The following is a 24399-nucleotide window of genomic DNA, read 5'->3' as shown; positions in this document are numbered from 1 at the left end:
AATCTAAATGAACACTTACACTTCCTCAGACCAGGTTTCAGCCTCTGTTCTCCACCATGATCCAGTCTGGAGGAAGAAACAAAGTCAGAATGAACCTTCAGAAGTTTCCTCATCAATGATCTTCATCAACCTTCACTCAGATCAAACATTAAGACTAAACAGCTGGATTTATGAACACATGAAAGCAGCCTCAGCATGTTTGGATTCTGTGAAGAATCATCAGAGCTGACCGACCTCATTTCTTAGAATAGCAGTGGAATATGCTATGAGGGTCTATTCTACTCTGCCTCTGATTGGCTAATACTCATTGGGTCTGATTTACTAAAGGTCTGTGTTTATAAAAACGTGCAAACTTGACACCACCCAAAAAAAATATGCAAGCTGATCAACTAACACAGCACACTGAGATAATACACGCTGTCCATTTAGTAGTTTACCATAATGACTGTAATATTAGTAGTTTACCGCAATGAATGTAATATTAGTAGTTTACCGTAATGAATGTAATATTAGTAGTTTACCGTAATGAACGTAATATTAGTAGTTTACCGTAATGAACATAATATTAGCAGTTTACCGTAATGAATGTAATATTAGCAGTTTACCGTAATGAATGTAATATTAGCAGTTTACCGTAATGAATGTAATATTAGCAGTTTTCCGTAATGAATGTAATATTAGCAGTTTACTTAATGAATGTAATATTAGTAGTTTACCGTAATGAATGTAATATTAGTAGTTTACCATAATGAATGTAATATTAGCAGTTTACCGTAATGAATGTAATATTAGTAGTTTACCGTAATGAATGTAATATTAGCAGTTTACCATAATGAATGTAATATTAGCAGTTTACCGTAATGATTGTAATATGAGCAGTTTACCTTAATGAATGTAATATTAGTAGTTTACCGTAATGAATGTAATATTAGTAGTTTACCGTAATGAATGTAATATTAGTAGTTTACCATAATGAACGTAATATTAGTAGTTTACCATAATGAATGTAATATTAGTAGTTTACCGTAATGAATGTAATATTAGTAGTTTACCGTAATGAATGTAATATTAGTAGTTTACCGTAATGAATGTAATATCAGTAGTTTACCGTAATGAATGTAATATTAGTAGTTTACCATAATGAATGTAATATTAGTAGTTTACCATAATGAATGTAATATTAGTAGTTTACCATAATGGATTTAATATGAGGCGTTTTAACCCCAGTGTGTAAAATACAGGGAGGGTAATTTTTCTGACGTTAACTGATGACTTCTGTTACTATGGAGACGAGGAGACGGAGGCACAATGACAGAACATGCACAGGACGGATTTTTTCCATAAGTGTTATAATTTTGGAGTGGAATATTTTTGGGTTTACTAACAGCATTGACTTTGTCACTAATAATCTCCCATATGTGTGTTTTTCTGGTAATATTAGTTTTAGTTATAACTAGGACTGTCAGCGTTAAAACGTTAATTGCGATTAGATTAATGCAATCCATAACGCGTTAATTTTTTTTTAATGGCATTTTAATGTTGCAAGCCTTTTTGTCCCTTCTACTCACCCGTAGATGGCTCGCAGTAGAGCCGTGATTGATTCCCAGTTAAGACACTCTGGTAAGAAATGCTTTACATTATGGGCTTAAAACTGCCTTCAAATGGAAAATAACAGGATTTTAAACATGCAATTCAAAACGCCATTAATCGCGATTAACTATAGAAATTCTGCGATTAATCTTGATTTCAAAAATTAATCGTTTGCCTGTTGAACAGAGAATATCACATATTACCAACTTAACTAAGACACAGTTATGAACGCATCTTGAGAAATACCAGAATACGATGTCATACCCCCACCCCCCAAAAATGTGAGTTTCCCCCATAAGACATGATATAGTTTGCACACTGCCACAACAAAGGATGTTTTATTTGTTGGTTATATGTGACAGGTACAATAAGACTGCACCATCAGTAAATTGTGTTCATACCTAAGAGAAAATCCTAAATACAAGAGAATTGGTGAATGAGGCAAGTTCTCATAGATCACTCTCATGAGTTCTTTATGAGAACTTCTGTGTGTACGAGTGTTTCTCATATGTGGCTCACTGTGAGCACTTGGTTTGATGTAACAGATCTCTGCTAATAGACATACATCAGGATTATTGTTATGTAACGATCGGCTCATGGACAGAATATGATAGAAGCATAAACTGAGGTTATTAAGATCTAATTTGCAGTAAAATAACAATGGTGTGCTGCTACATGATCCTGGCCTGATATTAGGTCAGAGGGAACAGAGACTCTCAGCACATCAGTTACTGCCTTCACTGTTATCAGCAGAGTTGCTGGTGTGTGAGCTCTTCATGTCTGTTCATACCTGAGAGTGTCCAGTCTCCAGCTCGGATCCTCCAGACCAACAGAAAGCAGCTTTACCCCTGAGTCTCCTGGATGATTGTAGCTCAGGTCCAGCTCTCTCAGATGGGAGGGGTTGGATCTCAGAGCTGAGGCCAGAGAAGCACAGCCTTCCTCTGAGATCATACAGAATGACAGTCTGGAGACAGACACACAGTGCATATAGGTATCAAATATATATATTCATATTTATGAATACTGTAAAATACCAGTACAAAATGTCTGTTTTGTGTTACATTTGCTTAGGAAACAGAAATTACACTGGAAAGATCTTTGCACTGTAACTTTTTGCATTACCACCATCGTACACGTTCTATCCTACCATAGCATCCTACTAAATAACTTTGTATGTGTGTGTATGTGTGTGTCATATAAGCTACTGGGTGCCTTAATTTCCTTCAGGATAAACCAAGTATCATTATTATTATCATCATCATCATCATCATCATCATCATCATATGCCATATTCAAGGACCATATTCAATACATCACATATTGTACTTCAAACAGTTGAACACCTAAGTCTCTTTTTGCTGCATGATTTAGCAAAAACACCATCAGTGCCTACATTCATTTAAACCTGGCACTCATAAGTTAAATTAGCAGTAATACTACAGATTTTTGTCCTTTTGTCCTCACTGACATTCATCTGTCTGTAAACCAGCATTTAAATTGTCATCTACTGAACAAATAGTTACCCCTATACCCAAGAGTCTGCAGGACTCTTCAGTCCAGCAGAGAACAGCTTCACTCCTAAATCCAGCAGGTCATTGTCACTCAGGTCTAGCTCTTTCAGACTAGAGGACTGGGAGCTGAGGACTGGAGACAGAGCTCCACAGCTTCTGTCTGACAGATTACAGCTGGAAAGTCTTAGAAAAAAAGTGTACAGAACATATGTGGAAACATTTCTCACTATATTAAATAATGCATGGTACTGATGTTCTGGCAGTCATTGTACCTGGAAAAAAAGAAGTCAATAAGTGATTATAAAACAGCAAAGTGACACTTCAGGTCACTCCTATGAATCCTTACCTGAGAGTCTTCAGTCCACAGTGTGGACTCTCCAGTCCAGCAGAAAGCTGCTTCACTCCTGAATCCTGTAGGTCGTTGTTACTCAGGTCCAGATCTGTCAGACTTGAGGACTGGGAGCTGAGGACTGAGGACAGAGCTTCACAGCTTGTCTCAGACAGATTACAGCAACACAGCCTTTAAAAGAAAGAACAGAACATGTGTGAAGACAATAGTTTATAGATATAAGGAGGCACTTCTTACATTCTTACTTTGTATGAAAATAGAAACGATACAATTAGTTGAGAAATGCTTCTAAATTAAAAAAAGATGACTGTATGACACTTTGTTTGATAAATTGGCATCAATTAAAATCTCTACAATATTGCCTGAATTAAGAATGCACATAAAACACAAAACCACTTCAAATTTAATTTATTATTGAATAAAAAGGCAGCAGTTAAAGAAAACTGGACCTGTTTTAAAATCAAAAGGACTTTTTAATTTGAGTTATAACATTAGGGCCTTAATGGACTCACTTGCAAATGGTTGAAACATTCTGTTACATATCAGAAACAATCTGTATAAGATGGACTTTTGATATTAACAAGCTATGAAAAATATAAGGACCGTGTAAAGTGAATTCAGACATTTTCTTCTAAACACATTAAATAGGTCATAAATGTATTTCTAAAACAAAGTGTAAAAAGCATTTCAACCATTTAGATTTGAATTGTGGAGCTAGGATTAGCATAAACCCGCCCCTGCTGCTGTAGAGGTATAAATACATTCAGCACACACTACTACTACTACAGTCTACTGTTAGCCAGTTAGCTGAGCTAGCTGCCGAGCTAGCAGCCGAGTTAGCAGCAGAAAGCTCTCAGACGTAGCGTCCATGTTTCTGGTAGAGGCAGTGACTGATTGACAGGTGACACTTGGTAGGGGGCGGGGCTTCAGCTGACTCATTATTGTTATATGCCATATTCAAGGACTCAACGATCAGTGCCTAAACAAGAAAAATATACCAGCGGCCTTCATATGATGCATGTGCAGCATTTGGGACAGAAGGACTTTGAAGACATTAACAGAAATACAAACTCTTATCCAGCAGATTTCCGACCAAACTACATAATACATCACATATGGTACTTCAAACAGTTGAACACCTAAGTCTCTTTTTGCTGCAGGATTTAGCTCAGCAAAAAACACCATCAGTGCCTACATTCATTTAAACCTGGCACTCATAAGTTAAATTAGCAGTAATACTACAGATTTTTAATGTCCTCACTGAGATTCATCTGTCTGTAAACCAGCATTTAAATTGTCATCTACTGAACAAATAGTTACCCCTACACCCAAGAGTCTGCAGGACTCTTCAGTCCAGCAGAGATCAGCCTCACTCCTAAATCCTACAGGTCATTGTCACTCAGATCTAGCTCTTTCAGACTAGAGGACTGGGAGCTGAGGACTGGAGACAGAGCTCCACAGCTTCTGTCTGACAGATTACAGCTGGAAAGTCTTAGAAAAAAAGTGTACAGAACATATGTGGAAACATTTCTCACTATATTTAATAATGCATGGTACTGATGTTCTGGCAGTCATTGTACCTGGAAAAAAAGAAGTCAATAAGTGATTATAAAACAGCAAAGTGACACTTCAGGTCACTCCTATGAATCCTGACCTGAGAGTCTTCAGTCCACAGTGTGGACTCTCCAGTCCAGCAGAAAGCTGCTTCACTCCTGAATCCTTCAGGTCGTTGTTACTCAGGTCCAGATCTCTCAGACTAGAGGACTGGGAGCTGAGGACTGAGGACAGAGCTTCACAGCTCATCCAAGACAGATAACAGCAACACAGCCTTTAAAAGAAAGAACAGAACATGTGTGAAGACAATAGTTTATAGATATAAGGAGGCACTTCTTACATTCTTACTTTGTATGAAAATAGAAACGATACAATTACTTGAGAAATGCTTCTAAATTAAAAAAGATGACTGTATGACACTTTGTTTGATAAATTGGTATCAATTAAAATCTCTACAATATTGCCTGAATTAAGAATGCACATAAAACACAAAACCACTTCAAATTTAATTTATTATTGAATAAAAAGGCAGCAGTTAAAGAAAACTGGACCTGTTTTAAAATCAAAAGGACTTTTTAATTTGAGTTATAACATTAGGGCCTTAATGGACTCACTTGCAAATGGCTGAAACATTCTGTTACATATCAGAAACAATCTGTATACAGATGGATTAAAAGTTAAAGTAAAGAAAGAAGTCTATAATGTTGTTGAGTACATTATTGTATTTCTAGTGAAACTGAATAAACAATACAGACAATATGTAATACTTAAATATAAAGTCAAAATGAATCATGCTGTGACAGGCTGCCACCTAAAAAGGCACAGAAGTTCTTTACCTGGAAAAGAAAAATATCCAGGATATGGAAAGATGTTCTTACAGATGCCCAACTCAATGAGTTACTACTGAACAAGTCACTTGATACAAAACAATACAAGATCATGTCTTTCTATCTTTTGAGCTTTGAAAAAGGAAATATAATTTGCACAACTGGAATTACACTGTTTGAGTGCAAAGCTACGTTAAACAGAGATAATGCACCGTGTCCTCATGCTCAGAGCCATCAGTCATGGATATGATGTTTTTAAATATATCCTCCTTAAAGTGGGTAAGGTATGTTGCAGAGATGGAAAACTGCTAGAAAGGAACATTTAAACACATTAAGCTGGAAGAATTAAGAATAAAGACATCAGTGGACTAAATGGAAGAAGATATATTCCATGTGTGCCAGTCATGGCCTCTTACAGCTTAAGGTGTTACACAGATTGTACCGGTCCAAATAAAGCCTTAACAAAGTAGTCCCACCTACGATGAAGCATTGCCGGATTGAGATGAAATCACTGACAAGACCCTTTAACAACAGCTTTTGGTGAAAATGAGATTAATATAATGACAACTAGACTACAGTATTTGTCATATTACACAATTTATTGAAATCCACTTAAAAATATTTTCATTAAATCAGTTTTTTATTTATTTTTTATTTTATTTTTTCCTCTTTTCTCTGTTGGTATGTTTTAAAATCTTACACAGATATAACTGTATTGCATCACATTCTACACTTTAAGAATTGTGTAGAACTTATTTCTTGCATTACACAGTAAATCACCACACGTACACACTGTATAGCACCTCGACATCTGTGTCTGGATGTGCAAAGGTCTTTTTACCTGAGTCTCTGGAGTTTGCAGTTGGGACTTTTGAGGCCAGCAGAGAGAAGATTTATTCCGACGTCCGTTAGTTTATTCCTGCTCAGGTCTAACTCCTCCAGACCAGAAGACTTTGATCTGAGAGCTGATGAAAGATACTTGCAGCATCTATCAGTGAGGTTACAGTCACTTAGCCTGAAATAACAAACAAAATGACTGTTAACATCTCAGAGACATTATCCTCTGAGTATTTGGGTACGTTGAAGCCAAATACTTACAGAGCTCTCTTTGATGCTTTGAGCACTGGCAGCAGCCTCTCCAGAACTTCATCTGACTTGTAGTATTTCTTCAGATCAAACACATCCAGGTTTTCGTTAGAAAGAAGCACTACAAAGGCCAAAGCTGACCAATGTTCAGGTGAAATTTTACTAACATCTCCTGAGCTCTGATACTTGAGGACTTTCTCTACTAGAGACTGGTCACCAAGTTCATTTAAACACTGGAAAAGATTGATACTCTTGTCGGTATTGGACAGATTCTTGATCTTCCTGTGAATGTAGCTGATTGTCTCTTGGTTATTCACTGGACTTCTTAGTTCAAATCCAAACACGTTCTGAAGAAGACTCTGATTCTTGTCCTGTGACAGACCAAGCAGGAAGCGCAGAAACAAGTCCCATTGTCCGTGATCGTTGGCTAAGGCCATATCCACTGCAGTCTTGTGGAGGGTGAAGATAGGTCTTTGTCTAATCAGTGATCTGATTCTATCTAACCAGTTGTGAAGCAGATTTTGTCCACTCTCTATGAAGGTCTCTAATACATACAGAGCTGCAAGAAACTCCTGCACACTTAAATGTATAAAAGAGTAAACCTCCTCTCTGTGAAGACCTGATTCTCTCCTTATGATCTGTGTACAAACTCCTGAATAAACTGCAGCTTCTTTCAGGTCAATTTTGCACTCCTTCAGATCTTTTTCAGAGAAGATTATGTTTCCCTTCTGTAGCTGTTCAAATGCCAGCTTTCCATATTTCATGATCATCTCTTTATCTCTTTCTTTCTTCCTATCTTTGTCTGTTTCAACTTCTTGATAATCCTTCTCATTTTTCCGTGTTGTCTGGAAGATCAGGAAGTGCGTGTACATTTCAGTCACAGTCTTGGGTAACTCACCTTCGTGAGTTCCTGTGAGGAGACTCTGAAGAGCCGTGGCTGTAATCCAACAGAACATTGGGATGTGGCACATGACGTACAGAGTTCTCAACGGCTTTGACTGAAGATGATTGCAGATCTTTTGAGCCACATTGTTGTCACTGATTCTCTTTAGAAAGTACTCCTCCTTCTGCTCATCATTAAAGCCTCGTACCTCGGTCACTCTGTTGATGAACTCAGGAGGAATCTTACTGGAATTGTCCTTATTTTCTACCTCCAATTTGAGTGATTCCATATTTTTTTCCTCAGAATTGAGTGATTCCATATTTTTTTCCCTGTGCTTGGTCAATAAAAGTAACATTTACTGACTTCCACAATGTTTTTCTTCATTTCTTTGAGTGTTTCTGAAAGCCAACAAGTTGCACTTTGGAATGACCTTATTATTGTATCATGTTTTTGATCTGAGTTTGTTCTACAGAATAAAATGTCTGAATGAGTGCTCTTTCAAGACTGGTGATTCCATACTTTTTGCCAGGGGTTGTAGAACATTTTCTGATTGCAAAGAAAAAAAGAAACCAAAAATCTTGAAAACATATTTGGTGTCTCGCAGCATTTACAGTCAGACACTCAGTTTCATCACAGATTTATACAAGATTTCCTGGTAAGTAGATTAGTATGTGTTTTAAGATGACTTGTCTTTAAAGTTCTTCATGGTCTTTACAGCAGCTTTAACAGTAAACTTCTCCTACAGAGAACACAGAGACACTGAACCAGACCAGACTGCAAACCCAGTATACAGAGGTTCAGTGAATGTGGTGTTGAAGGTGTGGAGGTGGATCAGTGTGTCAGAGGAGACTCTGTAGAAGGACAGAGTGCCAGCAGGACAGTCCACATACACTGCTACTCTGTTAGAGACAGAGGAGGAGGAGGAGGAGATGGATGTTTCTCTCTTATCGTGCCAGACAGAGTAACCACCATCATCAGAGCACCTCAGACTCCAGGACTGATCGTTCTCTCCAAACCTGCAGTCAGGTTTGTTTCCTTTCCTGTTGATTCTTCTGTAACTCACTGATATAAGAACCAGTCCTCTCCACTCGACCTCCCAGTAACAGCGACCAGTCAGACCATTTCTACACAGCAGCTGTTCCCAGTAGTCAAACCTCTCTGGATGATCAGGATAAGGTTGCTTCTCTGTCACTGCCGTCACCTTCCTGTTGTTGTCAGACAGTTTGAGGTTTCTGTGCATTGAGTTTGGATCCAGTTCCAGTTCACAGCAATCTGATGAAGAGAACGAGACACAATACAGCAGCAGTTTATCATCAACACACCTGATGGATTATTTGTTGCTTTATTAACAGACTGTTAATGAGATGAAAACTTTATCATGACTCATCGTATTAGATCTTCTGTCAAACTGAGAATTGACAAACAAGCTTTTGATTTTGTAGTGTAAAATCTTGACTGCAATGATTGATTATTGAATGATGATTTATTTGCTATTGGTGTATTTTATTAATGATTACTATTTGCTAAGGATAATCAAGACTGAAGGAGTTAGGAGAAGGATGTGATTCTGCACTTTATGATGTTTTAAGCACTTTCTGATTATATGTGATTAAATGTATTGCACTTTCTATTATTACTATCTTTAAAAAGAAAGAGAATGCAGTAACAATTGTTATAAAATGATAATTTGATTGTTACAAAGTCATAATTTGATTAAAATAAGATATAACCTATGACCTAGATTATCCTGGCCTGATTTTGATTGGTCAACATTTACATAAGGTAGAGGGACATCTCACTTTCTCACGATGGGCAGTATCAGAATTATCAGTATAAAAGGAAATTTGTATCAAAAATCATGATGTCATGGTAGCAGAGACGCTGTCTGTGTTATTTTGGCTTTCTTTGTCGACAAATAAAACTTTGACTGCTTTCAGCTGGCTTCACGACTCTTGGTGATTTTTTTGAAACTTTAACTTTGAAAATAAAGTATTGAGCTGCTATCTTCTGAAATAATTAATAAGAACATCAACAACACTCGTACTCTGTTTGCTACAGTTGATAAGCTTACAAACCCCCCTAAACAGATCGCTCCAGAACTCCTTTCCACAGAAAAATGCAATGAATTTGCTTTTTCAGTGAAAAAAATCCAATCCATAAAGGTTAAATATCAACACAAATCAATAAAACAATAACATGATGCAATCCCTAAGACCTCCCAGGAATAACTCAACTGCAATGTCAGAATTTAAAACAGTTGACCAAAAAAACATAGAGGAAACAGTGCAGCATCTAAAACCATCAACATGCTGTCTTGACACAATGCCATCAGATTTCTTTAAAACTATTGTGAACTCTGTCCAAACAGATTTGAGACAAGTAATAAATAGCTCACTTAAATCAGGTGTGTTTCCTAAACTCCTAAAAGTAGCTGCCATTAAGCCACTCTTAAAAAAGAGAACGCTGGATGCTTCCATGTTAACCAACTACAGACCTATCTCAAATCTTCCTTTTATAGCCAAGATCGTTGAGAAAGTGGTTTTTAATCAACTCAGTAATTTCTTGAACTCCAGTGGCCTTTTTGACAAATTTCAATCAGGCTTCCGACCTAACCACAGTACAGAAACAGCTCTTATTAGAGTGTTAAATGACATAAGGTTGAACACTGACTCAGGCAAGGTGTCAGTTATGGTCCTGTTGGATCTCAGTGCTGCATTTGACACTGTGGATCACAGTATACTGTTGAACAGGTTAGAAACTTGGGCAGGACTCAGCGGAACAGTCCTAGACTGGTTCAGGTCCTACTTGGAAGAGCGGAGTTATTTTGTGACCATTGGAAGTTATGAATCTGATCGAGTGGCTCTGACATGTGGAGTTCCTCAGGGGTCAGTTCTTGGACCCCTACTGTTCAGTCTATATATGCTGCCCTTGGGTCAAATTCTGCAGAACTCTAATGTAGACTATCACAGTTATGCAGATGACACACAGATATACCTGGCACTGTCCCCAGATGACTACAGTCCAATACAGTCATTGTGTCACTGTTTAGAGCAAGTCACTAATTGGATGAACCAAAATTTCCTTCAATTAAATCAGGACAAAACTGAGGTCATTGTTTTTGGCAATAAAGAGAAGAGGATTGCTGTCAGTAAACATCTCGAGTCACTCTCTCTGAAAACTACGGACCAAGTCCGAAACCTTGGCGTGCTGATAGACTCAGATCTGACTTTCAGCAGTCACATCAAATCAATCACCAAAACAGCCTTCTATCAGCTTAAGAACATATCCAGAGTGAAGGGTTTTATGTCTCAAACAGACCAGGAGAAGTTGATTCATGCTTTCATCTCAGCTGCAGCTCCAGTTTTAACCAGAACAAAGAGATCAGAGCACATTACTCCAGTTCTAAAGTCTTTACACTGGCTCCCAGTCAGTTCTAAAGTCTTTACACTGGCTCCCAGTCAGTTCTAAAGTCTTTACACTGGCTCCCAGTCAGCTCTAAAGTCTTTACACTGGCTCCCAGTCAGTTCTAAAGTCTTTACACTGGCTCCCAGTCAGCTATAGAATAGATTTTAAAGTTCTACTACTGGTCTACAAATCAGTGAATGGTTTAGGTCCAGAATACATGAATGACATGTTAGTAGAATATAAACCCAGTAGAGCTCTGAGATCTACCGACTCAGGTCAGAATCAGATAGTTGAGCCCAGAGTTCAAACTAAACATGGTGAAGCAGCTTTTAGCTGTTATGCTGCACACAACTGGAACAAACTACCAGCAGAACTGAAATCAGCCCCAACAGTGAACACTTTTAAATCCAGGTTAAAAACATTTCTCTTCTCCTGTGCTTACGATTGAGCTCTTTTAAAGCACTTTACATTTTAATCTTTCATTTGCACTCTATGTCCTTTTAATGATTTTAAAGCTAATTTATTATTTTATGCTGCAATCATTTTATTTATGTCTTTCTATTTTTCTGTACTTTGTTTTTATTGTGGGGGGGGGGGGTTAATTGTATGTTTTAAGTTTCTCAAATTACATGTTTTTCTGTTTTATGTAAAGCACATTGAATTGCCATTGTGTATGAAATGCGCTATATAAATAAAACTGCCTTACCTGTTTTCCTTGGCGTTCAGTCCCAGCTAGGCGAGAATCCTTGGCTTTTACTTTTATTTTTATTTTTTACTTTTTTATTTGTTTTAATTCTAATTTTAGTTTTTAAATTGAGTTCTTACTATTCCTTTATTGTTTTTATTTATTATTATATAGTGTGTGATTATATTGTATTTTAATAACTGTACAGCACTTTGGCTCAACTGAGGTTGTTTTTAAATGTGCTTTATAAATAAACTTGACTTGACATAAGGTAGAGGGACATCTCACTTTCTCACGATGGGCAGTATCAGAATTATCAGTATAAAAGGAAATTTGTATCAAAAATCATGGTGTCATGGTAACAGAGACGCTGTCTGTGTTATTTTGGCTTTCTTTGTCGACAAATAAAACTTTGACTGCTTTCAGCTGGCTTCACGACTCTTGGTGATGTTTTTCCTGTTTTGAACCTTTTTGAAACTTTAACTTTTAAAATAAAGTATTGAGCTGCTATCTTCTGATACAACAATTTAAACTACTGTAACATGTGCTGTCTTGTTTTCATGAATCAAAATGAACACTTACACTTCTTCACACCAGGTGTCAGCCTCTGTTCTCCACCATGATCCAGTCTGGAGGAAGAAACAAAGTCAGAATGAACCTTCAGAAGTTTCCTCATCAATGATCTTCATCAACCTTCACTCAGATCCAACATTAAGACTAAACAGCTGGATTTATAAACACATGAAAGCAGCTTCAGTATATTTGGATTCTGTGAAGAATCATCAGAGCTGACCGACCTCATTTCTTAGAATAGCAGTGGAATATGCTCTGAGGGTCTATTCTACTCTGCCTCTGATTGGCTAACACTCATTGGGCCTGATTAACTAAAGCTGTCCATTTAGTAGTTTACCATAATGAATGTAATATTAGCAGTTTACCGTAATGAATGTAATATTAGTAGTTTACCGTAATGAATATAATATTAGTAGTTTACCGTAATGAATGTAATATTAGTAGTTTACCGTAATGAATGTAATATTAGCAGTGTACCGTAATGAATATAATATTAGCAGTTTACCATAATGAATATAATATTAGTAGTTTACCATAATGAATGTAATATGAGGCGTTTTAACCCCAGTGTGTAAAATACAAGGAGGAGAAAATGCTAATATGTTATTTAGCACACGTATTGTGATTTACCAAATTTACCAAACCTGAAGGTCATTTTTCTGACGCTAACTGCAGGTATTAACCGGCTGCGCACTGATTTCAGATGACTTCTGTTGCTATGGAGACGAGGAGACGGAGGCACAATGACAGAACACACACAGGACAGATTTTTTCCATAAGTGTTAAAATTTTTGGTTTTACTAACAGCATTGACTTTGTCAATAATAATCTCCCATATGTGTGTTTTTCTGGTAATATTAGTTTTTGTTCTAACTCAATATATTAGTTAACCTCTTCCACTAGAACCTGATCACATTTATAATCAATATATTAGTTAACCTCTTCACTAGAACCTGATCACATTTATAATCAATATATTAGTTAACCTCTTCCACTAGAACCTGATCCCATTTATAATCAATATATTAGTTAACCTCTTCACTAGAAGAGCTTGCAGCATGGAAGAGGTGGGTTTGGACTTGGGACAAGCCGACCCACATGGCACAAGGCAACTTCAAACCAGAGGAGAAAGCTTAACTAAAACAGTTATAAACACATGTCGTACCCCCACCCCCCAAAAATGTGAGTTTCCCCCATAAGACATGATATAGTTTGCACACTGCCACAACAAATGATGTTTTATTTGTTGGTTGTATGTGACAGGTACAATAAGACTGCACCACTAGTAAATTGTGTTCATACCTAAGAGAAAATCCTAAATACAAGAGAATTGGTGAATGAGGCAAGTTCTCATAGATCACTCTCATGAGTTCTTTATGAGAACTTCTGTGCGTACGAGTGTTTCTCATATGTGGCTCACTGTGAGCACTTGGTTTGATGTAACGGATCTCTGCTAATAGACATACATCAGGATTATTGTTATGTAACAACTCACAGAATATGATAGAAGCATAAACTGAGATTATTAAGATCTAATTTGCAGTTAAATAACAATGGTGTGCTGCTACATGATCCTGGTCTGATATTAGTGCAGAGATCAGTCTCAGTGGGAACAGAGACTCTCAGCACATCAGTTACTGTCTTCACTGTTATCAGCAGAGCTGCTGGTACAGACTGTGAACCAACAGTCCTCAGGTTGTCAGTGTGGCAGAGAAACAGTGTGGGAGCTCTTCATGTCTGTTCATACCTGAGAGTGTCCAGTCTCCAGTGTGGATCCTCCAGTCCAGCAGACAGGATCTTCTGTCCTGAGTCTCCTGGATGATTGTAGCTCAGGTCCAGCTCTCTCAGATGGGAGGGGTTGGATCTCAGAGCTGAGGCCAGAGAAACACAGCCTTCCTCTGCGATCATACAGCCTAACAGTCTGGAGACAGACACACAACTTAGTTTTCCCCAGTTAAGCACAGTGTGTATAGGTATCAAACATAGTTTAGTTGTTCCTTTTCAAAATTATTTATGAATACTGTAAAATACCAGAACAAAATGTATGTTTTGTGTTACATTTGCTTAGGAAACAAACTGCACTGGAAAGATCTTTGCACTGTAACTTTATGCATTACCACCATCGTACACGTTCTATCCTACCATAGCATCCTACTACATAACTTTGTATGTGTGTGTGTGTGTGTGTGTGTCATATACGCTACTGGGTGCCTTAATTTCCTTCAGGATGAACCAAGTATCATTATTATAATCATCATCATCATCATCATCATCATCATCATCATCATCATTATTGTTATATGCCATATTCAAGGACTCAATGATCACACGAAAAATACACCAGCAGCCTTCATATGATGCATGTGCAGCATTTGGGACAGAAGGACTTTGAAGACATTAACAGAAATACAAACTCTTATCCAGCAGATTTCCAACCAAACTACATAATACATCACATATTGTACTTCAAACAGTTGAACACCTAAGTCTCTTTTTGCTGCATGATTTAGCTCAGCAAAAACACCATCAGTGCCTACATTCATTTAAACCTGGCACTCATAAGTTAAATTAGCAGTAGTACTACAGATTTTTAATGTCCTCACTGACATTCATCTGTCTGTAAACCAGCATTTAAATTGTTATCTACTGAACAAATAGTTACCCCTATACCCAAGAGTCTGCAGGACTCTTCAGTCCAGCAAACAGCAAAGTGACACTTCAGGTCACTCCTATGAATCCTGACCTGAGAGTCTTCAGTCCGCAGTGTGGACTCCCCAGTCCAACAGAAAGCTGCATCGCTCCTGAATCCTCCAGTTCGTTGTCACTCAGGTCCAGATGTCTCAGACTAGAGGACTGGGAGCTGAGGACTGAGGACAGAGCTTCACAGCTTGTCTCAGACAGATTACAGCAACACAGCCTTTAAAAGAAAGAACAGAACATGTGTGAAGACAATAGTTTATAGATATAAGAAGGCACTTCTTACATTCTTACTTTGTATGAAAATTGAAACAATACAATTACTTGAGAAATGTTTCTAAATTAAAAAAAGATGGCTGTATGACACTTTGTTTGATAAATTGGCATCAATTAAAATCTCTACAATATTGTCTGAATTAAGAATGCACATAAAACACAAAACCACTTCAAATGTAATTTATTATTGAATAAAAAGGCAGCAGTTAAAGAAAACTGGACCTGTTTTAAAATCAAAAGGACTTTTTAATTTGAGTTATAACATTAGGGCCTTAATGGACTCACTTGCAAATGGATGAAAAATTCTATTACGTATCAGAAACAATCTGTATATAGATGTACTTTTGATATTAACAAACTATGAAAAATATAAGGATCGTGTAAAGTGAATTCAGACATTTTCTTCTAAACACATTAAATAGGTCATAAATGTATTTCTAAAAAAAGGTGTAAAAAGCATTTCAACCATTTAGATTTGAATTGTGGAGCTAGGATTAGCATAAACCCGTCCCTGCTGCTGTAGAGGTATAAATACATTCAGCACACACTACTACTACTGCAGTCTACAGTTAGCCAGTTAGCTGAGCTAGCTGCCAAGTTAGCCGCTGTGCTAGCAGCTGAGTTAGCAGCAGAAAGCTCTCAGACGTAGCGTCCATGTTTCTGGTAGAGGTGGTGACTGATTGACAGGTGACACTTGGTAGGGGGCGGGGCTTCAGCTGACTCATTATTGTTATATGCCATATTCAAGGACTCAACGATCAGTGCCTAAACAAGAAAAATATACCAGCGGCCTTCATATGATGCATGTGCAGCATTTGGGACAGAAGGACTTTGAAGACATTAACAGAAATACAAACTCTTATCCAGCAGATTTCCAACCAAACTACATAATACATCACATATGGTACTTCAAACAGTTGAACACCTAAGTCTCTTTTTGCTGCATGATTTAGCAAAAACTACGGAAGCCCTAAAGGGACGGGTCCGTAAAAAAAAATTTATGACCGTTTTCATAAAATTTTTTACGGACCCGTCCCTTTAGGGCTTCCGTAAAAAACACCATCAGTGCCTACATTCATTTAAACCTGGCACTCATAAGTTAAATTAGCAGTAATACTACAGATTTTTAATGTCCTCACTGACATTCATCTACTGAACAAATAGTTAGCCCTATACCCAAGAGTCTGCAGGACTCTTCAGTCCAGCAGAGATCAGCTTCACTCCTAAATCCTGCAGGTCATTGTCACTCAGGTCTAGCTCTTTCAGACTAGAGGACTGGGAGCTGAGGACTGGAGACAGAGCTCCACAGCTTCTGTCTGACAGATTACAGCTGGAAAGTCTTAGAAAAAAAGTGTACAGAACATATGTGGAAACATTTCTCACTATATTTAATAATGCATGGTACTGATGTTCTGGCAGTCATTGTACCTGGAAAAAAAGAAGTCTATAAGTGATTATAAAACAGCAAAGGGACACTTCAGGTCACTCCTATGAATCCTGACCTGAGAGTCTTCAGTCCGCAGTGTGGACTCTCCAGTCCAGCAGAAAGCTGCATCGCTCCTGAATCCTTCAGGTTGTTGTTACTCAGGTCCAGATCTGTCAGACTTGAGGACTGGGAGCGGAGGACTGAGGACAGAGCTGCACAGCTTGTCTCAGACAGATTACAGCAACACAGCCTTTAAAAGAAAGAACAGAACATGTGTGAAGACAATAGTTTATAGATATAAGAAGGCACTTCTTTCATTCTTACTTTGTATGAAAATAGAAACGATACAATTACTTGAGAAATGCTTCTAAATTAAAAAAAGATGACTGTATGACACTTTGTTTGATAAATTGGCATCAATTAAAATCTCTACAATATTGTCTGAATTAAGAATGCACATAAAACACAAAACCACTTCAAATTTAATTTATTATTTAATAAAAAGGCAGCAGTTAAAGAAAACTGGACCTGTTTTAAAATCAAAAGGACTTTTTAATTTGAGTTATAACATTAGGGCCTTAATGGACTCACTTGCAAATGGCTGAAAAATTCTATTACGTATCAGAAATAATCTGTATATAGATGGACTTTTGATATTAACAAACTATGAAAAATATAAAGACCGTGTAAAGTGAATTCAGACATTTACTTCTAAACACATTAAATAGGTCATAAATATATTTCTAAAAAAAGTGTAAAAAGCATTTCAACCATTTAGATTTGAATTGTGGAGCTAGGATTAGCATAAACCCGTCCCTGCTGCTGTAGAGGTATAAATACAGTCAGCACACACTACTACTACTACAGTCTACAGTTAGCTGGTTAGCTGAGCTAGCATACGAGCTAGCAGCCGAGTTAGCAGTAGAAAGCTCTCAGACGTAGCGTCCATGTTTCTGGTAGAGGTGGTGGCTGATTGACAGGTGACAGTTGGTAGGGGGCGGGGCTTCAGCTGACTCATTATTGTTATATGCCATATTCAAGGACTCAACGATCAGTGCCTAAACAAGAAATATATACCAGCAGCCTTCATATGATGCATGTGCAGCATTTGGGACAGAAGGACTTTGAAGACATTAACAGAAATACAAACTCTTATCAAGCAGATTTCCAACCAAACTACATAATACATCACATATGGTACTTCAAACAGTTGAACACCTAAGTCTCTTTTTGCTGCATGATTTAGCAAAAACACCATCAGTGCCTACATTCATTTGAACCTGGTACTCATAAGTTAAATTAACAGTAATACTACAGATTTTTAATGTCCTCACTAACATTCATCTGTCTGTAAACCAGCATTTAAATTGTTATCTACTGAACAAATAGTTACCCCTATACCCAAGAGTCTGCAGGACTCTTCAGTCCAGCAGAGAACAGCTTCACTCCTAAATCCTGCAGGTCATTGTCACTCAGGTCTAGCTCTTTCAGATTAGAGGACTGGGAGCTGAGGACTGGAGACAGAGCTCCACAGCTTCTGTCTGACAGATTACAGCTGGAAAGTCTTAGAAAAAAAGTGTACAGAACATATGTGGAAACATTTCTCACTATATTTAATAATGCATGGTACTGATGTTCTGGCAGTCATTGTACCTGGAAAAAAAGAAGTCTATAAGTGATTATAAAACAGCAAAGGGACACTTCAGGTCACTCCTATGAATCCTGACCTGAGAGTCTTCAGTCCGCAGTGTGGACTCTCCAGTCCAGCAGAAAGCTGCTTCACTCCTGAATCCTCCAGTTCGTTGTTACTCAGGTCCAGATGTCTCAGACTAGAGGACTGGGAGCTGAGGACTGAGGACAGAGCTTCACAGCTTGTCTCAGACAGATAGCAGAAACACAGCCTTTAAAAGAAAGAACAGAACATGTGTGAAGACAATAGTTTATAGATATAAGGAGGCACTTCTTACATTCTTACTTTGTATGAAAATTGAAACAATACAATTACTTGAGAAATGCTTCTAAATTAAAAAAAGATGACTGTATGACACTTTGTTTGATAAATTGGCATCAATTAAAATCTCTACAATATTGCCTGAATTAAGAATGCACATGAAACACAAAACCACTTCAAATGTAATTTATTATTGAATAAAAAGGCAGCAGTTAAAGAAAACTGGACCTGTTTTAAAATCAAAAGGACTTTTTAATTTGAGTTATAACATTAGGGCCTTAATGGACTCACTTGCAAATGGCTGAAAAATTCTATTACGTATCAGAAATAATCTGTATATAGATGGACTTTTGATATTAACAAGATATGAAAAATATAAAGACCGTGTAAAGTGAATTCAGACATTTTCTTCTAAACACATTAAATAGGTCATAAATGTATTCCTAAAAAAGGTGTAAAAAGCATTTCAACCATTTAGATTTGAATAGTGGAGCTAGGATTAGCATAAACCCGTCCCTGCTGCTGTAGAGGTATAAATACATTCAGCACACACTACTACTACTACAGTCTACAGTTAGCCAGCTAGCTGAGCTAGCCACCGAGCTAGCTGCCATGCTAGCAGCTGAGTTAGCAGCCGAGTTAACTGCTGAGTTAGCAGCAGAAAGCTCTCAGACGTAGCGTCCATGTTTCTGGTAGAGGCAGTGACTGATTGACAGGTGACACTTGGTAGGGGACGGGGCTTCAGCTGACTCATTATTGTTATATGCCATATTCAAGGACTCAACGATCAGTACCTAAACAAGAAAAATATACCAGCGGCCTTCATATGATGCATGTGCAGCATTTGGGACAGAAGGACTTTGAAGACATTAACAGAAATACAAACTCTTATCCAGCAGATTTCTACGGAAGCGCATTGCATTCACTGGATAAAAAAAAAATTAGACAGCTTATCTCGTAATTACGACATCCTGATCTCATAATTACGACATCCTGATCTCGTAATTATGAGATCTTTTCTCGTAATTATGAGATCTTTTCTCGTAATTACGACATCCTGATCCGAGATCAGGAAAGGTGCCATACTGGCCACTGCTTCACCCAGAATCAGTAACTGCACTTCGGATGCATTTCAAACAGTGGCGGCTGCTGGTGTTTTAAACAGGGGAAGCTCACTTTACATCTTCATCATAAAACGTGTCATATTGAAGAGAGGCAGTTACAATAAAAGGAGTGTTTAATTGAGGCTGTTGTATGCTTCATCTATGCCATAGAACCACATCAACACACAAACACTTACCTGAATTATTCAACATAAACGTGTTAATTCATATTTAATATATAAGACCTAATCTAATCTAATTAATTAGACCAATAATATTGTTTTCTGTACCATTTTGCAATGTAACTCTCCTCTCTGCTCGGACTGCAACTGGGACTGCTGTACGAGGCTGCTGTGAACCTGACCGTCTGTGAGTGCTTTGGGACGGGGGCAGGGCTCGCAGCAGCACCCGCTGAGCGTCTTATCCTGGCTTGTCCCGCCCTAGCCAAAACAGCTGTTGGGAGAAGCTTCATTGACCACCAGAGACGCTCAGCGTCCGCAGCGGACTGCAAGTGTGTTATAGGGAAATCACGTCGGAAAATAACAGTGTTGGCAATAAACAGCTGGTTACAGGATGTCATAGTTGTAAAATTGAACGCATTCAAGTGCAGATTTGATGTAAATATAATTTTAGTATGAATTTAATATGACAGTTGTGACAATTTATTTGATGAAATTTTAGGGGAAGCTGAGCTTCCCTTGTTGTCTCAGAGCAATCGCCCCTGATTTCAAATGCATTAATTTGTATCCATGAAGCATCCCGTGTTCGTTCAACTGCTCCTGCAGGAACAGAGCGACATCCAGCACGTCAGACTGGGCTTGGCTTTCCGCCTGAACAATCCTAACGCCTTGAGATGCCTGCACAGTGTTGACAAACTAATTTTAATACCATCCTCATTTTTCAGAAACATCAGTATTTCCCAGTGTCTCAAACCGAGAAGGTGATAATAGCAGATTAACTGCGATAGCGCCATCATTGCCACTGAGAGAGGATTTACAGACGTTTCCTTTTTCTTTATCTTTTCTCGTAATTACGAGATCAGGATGTCGTAATTATGAGATCAAGATGTCGTAATTAGGAGATCAGGATGTCGTAATTACGAGAAAAGATCTCGTAATTACGAGATAAACTGTCTAATTTTTTTTTATCCAGTGAATGCAATGCGCTTCCGTAGATTTCCAACCAAATTACATAATACATCACATATTGTACTTCAAACAGTTGAACACCTAAGTCTCTTTTTGCTGCATGATTTAGTTCAGCAAAAACACCATCAGTGCCTACATTCATTTAAACCTGGCACTCATAAGTTAAATTAACAGTAATACTACAGATGTTTAATGTCCTCACTAACATTCATCTGTCTGTAAACCAGCATTTAAATTGTCATCTACTGAACAAATAGTTACCCCTATACCCAAGAGTCTGCAGGACTCTTCAGTCCAGCAGAGATCAGCTTCACTCCTAAATCCTGCAGGTCATTGTCACTCAGGTCTAGCTCTTTCAGACTAGAGGACTGGGAGCTGAGGACTGGAGACAGAGCTCCACAGCTTCTGTCTGACAGATTACAGCTGGAAAGTCTTAGAAAAAAAGTGTACAGAACATATGTGGAAACATTTCTCACTATATTTAATAATGCATGGTACTGATGTTCTGGCAGTCATTGTACCTGGAAAAAAAGAAGTCAATAAGTGATTATAAAACAGCAAAGTGACACTTCAGGTCACTCCTATGAATCCTGACCTGAGAGTCTTCAGTCCACAGTGTGGACTCTCCAGTCCAGCAGAAAGCTGCTTCACTCCTGAATCCTCCAGTTCGTTGTTACTCAGGTCCAGATCTGTCAGACTAGAGGACTGGGAGCTGAGGACTGAGGACAGAGCTGCACAGCTTGCCTCAGACAGATTACAGCAACACAGCCTTTAAAAGAAAGAACAGAACATGTGTGAAGACAATAGTTTATAGATATAAGGAGGCACTTCTTACATTCTTACTTTGTATGAAAATAGAAATGATACAATTACTTGAGAAATGCTTCTAAATTAAAAAAAGATGACTGTATGACACTTTGTTTGATAAATTGGCATCAATTAAAATCTCTACAATATTGCCTGAATTAAGAATGCACATAAAACACAAAACCACTTCAAATTTAATTTATTATTTAATAAAAAGGCAGCAGTTAAAGAAAACTGGACCTGTTTTAAAATCAAAAGGACTTTTTAATTTGAGTTATAACATTAGGGCCTTAATGGACTCACTTGCAAATGGATGAAAAATTCTATTACGTATCAGAAATAATCTGTATATAGATGGACTTTTGATATTAACAAGCTATAAAAAATATAAAGACTGTGTAACGTGAATTCAGACATTTTCTTCTAAACACATTAAATAGGTCATAAATGTATTTCTAAAAAAAGTGTAAAAAGCATTTCAACCATTTAGATTTGAATTGTGGAGCTAGGATTAGCATAAACCCGTCCCTGCTGCTTTAGAGGTATAAATACATTCAGCACACACTACTACTACTACAGTCTACAGTTAGCTGGTTAGCTGAGCTAGCATACGAGCTAGCAGCCGAGTTAGCAGTAGAAAGCTCTCAGACGTAGCGTCCATGTTTCTGGTAGAGGTGGTGGCTGATTGACAGGTGACAGTTGGTAGGGGGCGGGGCTTCAGCTGACTCATTATTGTTATATGCCATATTCAAGGACTCAACGATCAGTGCCTAAACAAGAAAACTATACCAGCGGCCTTCATATGATGCATGTGCAGCATTTGGGACAGAAGGACTTTGAAGACATTAACAGAAATACAAACTCTTATCCAGCAGATTTCCAACCAAACTACATAATACATCACATATTGTACTTCAAACAGTTGAACACCTAAGTCTCTTTTTGCTGCATGATTTAGCTCAGCAAAAACACCATCAGTGCCTACATTCATTTGAACCTGGTACTCATAAGTTAAATTAGCAGTAATACTACAGATTTTTAATGTCCTCACTGACATTCATCTGTCTGTAAACCAGCATTTAAATTGTTATCTACTGAACAAATAGTTACCCCTATACCCAAGAGTCTGCAGGACTCTTCAGTCCAGCAGAGAACAGCTTCACTCCTAAATCCTGCAGGTCATTGTCACTCAGGTCTAGCTCTTTCAGATTAGAGGACTGGGAGCTGAGGACTGGAGACAGAGCTCCACAGCTTCTGTCTGACAGATTACAGCTGGAAAGTCTTAGAAAAAAAGTGTACAGAACATATGTGGAAACATTTCTCACTATATTAAATAATGCATGGTACTGATGTTCTGGCAGTCATTGTACCTGGAAAAAAAGAAGTCTATAAGTGATTATAAAACAGCAAGGGGCACTTCAGGTCACTCCTATGAATCCTGACCTGAGAGTCTTCAGTCCGCAGTGTGGACTCTCCAGTGCAGCAGAAAGCTGCTTCACTCCTGAATCCTGCAGGTTGTTGTTACTCAGGTCCAGATGTCTCAGACTAGAGGACTGGGAGCTGAGGACTGAGGACAGAGCTTCACAGCTTCTCCTAGACAGATTACAGCAACACAGCCTTTAAAAGAAAGAACAGAACATGTGTGAAGACAATAGTTTATAGATATAAGGAGGCACTTCTTACATTCTTACTTTGTATGAAAATAGAAACGATACAATTAGTTGAGAAATGCTTCTAAATTAAAAAAAGATGACTGTATGACACTTTGTTTGATAAATTGGCATCAATTAAAATCTCTACAATATTGCCTGAATTAAGAATGCACATAAAACACAAAACCACTTCAAATTTAATTTATTATTGAATAAAAAGGCAGCAGTTAAAGAAAACTGGACCTGTTTTAAAATCAAAAGGACTTTTTAATTTGAGTTATAACATTAGGGCCTTAATGGACTCACTTGCAAATGGCTGAAACATTCTGTTACATATCAGAAACAATCTGTATATAGATGGATGAAGAGTTAAAGTAAAGAAAGAAGTCTATAATGTTGTTGAGTACATTATTGTATTTCTAGTGAAACTGAATAAACAATACAGACAATATGTAATACTTAAATATGAAGTCAAAATGAATCATGCTGTGACAGGCTGCCACCTAAAAAGGCACGGAAGTTCTTTACCTGGAAAAGAAAAATATCCAGGATATGGAAAGATATACTTACAGATGCCCAAATCAATGAGTTACTACTGAACAAGTCACTTGATGCAAAACAATACAAGATCATGTCTTTCTATCTTTTGAGCTTTGAAAAAGGAAATATAATTTGCACAACTGGAATTACACTGTTTGAGTGCAAAGCTACGTTAAACAGAGATAATGCACCGTGTCCTCATGCTCAGAGCAATCAGTCATGGATATGATGTTTTTAAATATATCCTCCTTAAAGTGGGTAAGGTATGTTGCAGAGATGGAAAACTGCTAGAAAGGAACATTTAAACACATTAAGCTGGAAGAATTAAGAATAAAG

The 24399-nt window shown here is 37.7% G+C and overlaps 1 protein-coding gene across 1 annotated transcript in view; it reads right to left on the bottom strand.

Annotated features, from left to right (window-relative positions):
• Nucleotides 1-24399, bottom strand: part of LOC128377056 (NACHT, LRR and PYD domains-containing protein 14-like) — a 71060-nt gene that overhangs the window by 32463 nt on the left and 14198 nt on the right. The window contains exons 6-11 of the mRNA XM_053336945.1: nt 21660-21833; nt 18590-18763; nt 14211-14384; nt 6673-6846; nt 3448-3621; nt 2381-2554 (exon numbers count right to left, since the gene is read on the bottom strand). Coding sequence (XP_053192920.1) covers nt 2381-2554; nt 3448-3621; nt 6673-6846; nt 14211-14384; nt 18590-18763; nt 21660-21833 — 1044 coding nt within the window. The remainder of the gene's footprint in view (nt 1-2380; nt 2555-3447; nt 3622-6672; nt 6847-14210; nt 14385-18589; nt 18764-21659; nt 21834-24399) is intronic.

This window comes from Scomber japonicus, chromosome 2, assembly GCF_027409825.1.
Source record: "Scomber japonicus isolate fScoJap1 chromosome 2, fScoJap1.pri, whole genome shotgun sequence".
Taxonomy (NCBI): domain Eukaryota; kingdom Metazoa; phylum Chordata; class Actinopteri; order Scombriformes; family Scombridae; genus Scomber; species Scomber japonicus.
The sequence above is the reverse complement of the archived record's forward strand: the minus strand, read 5'-3'. Positions and strand labels throughout refer to the sequence as shown.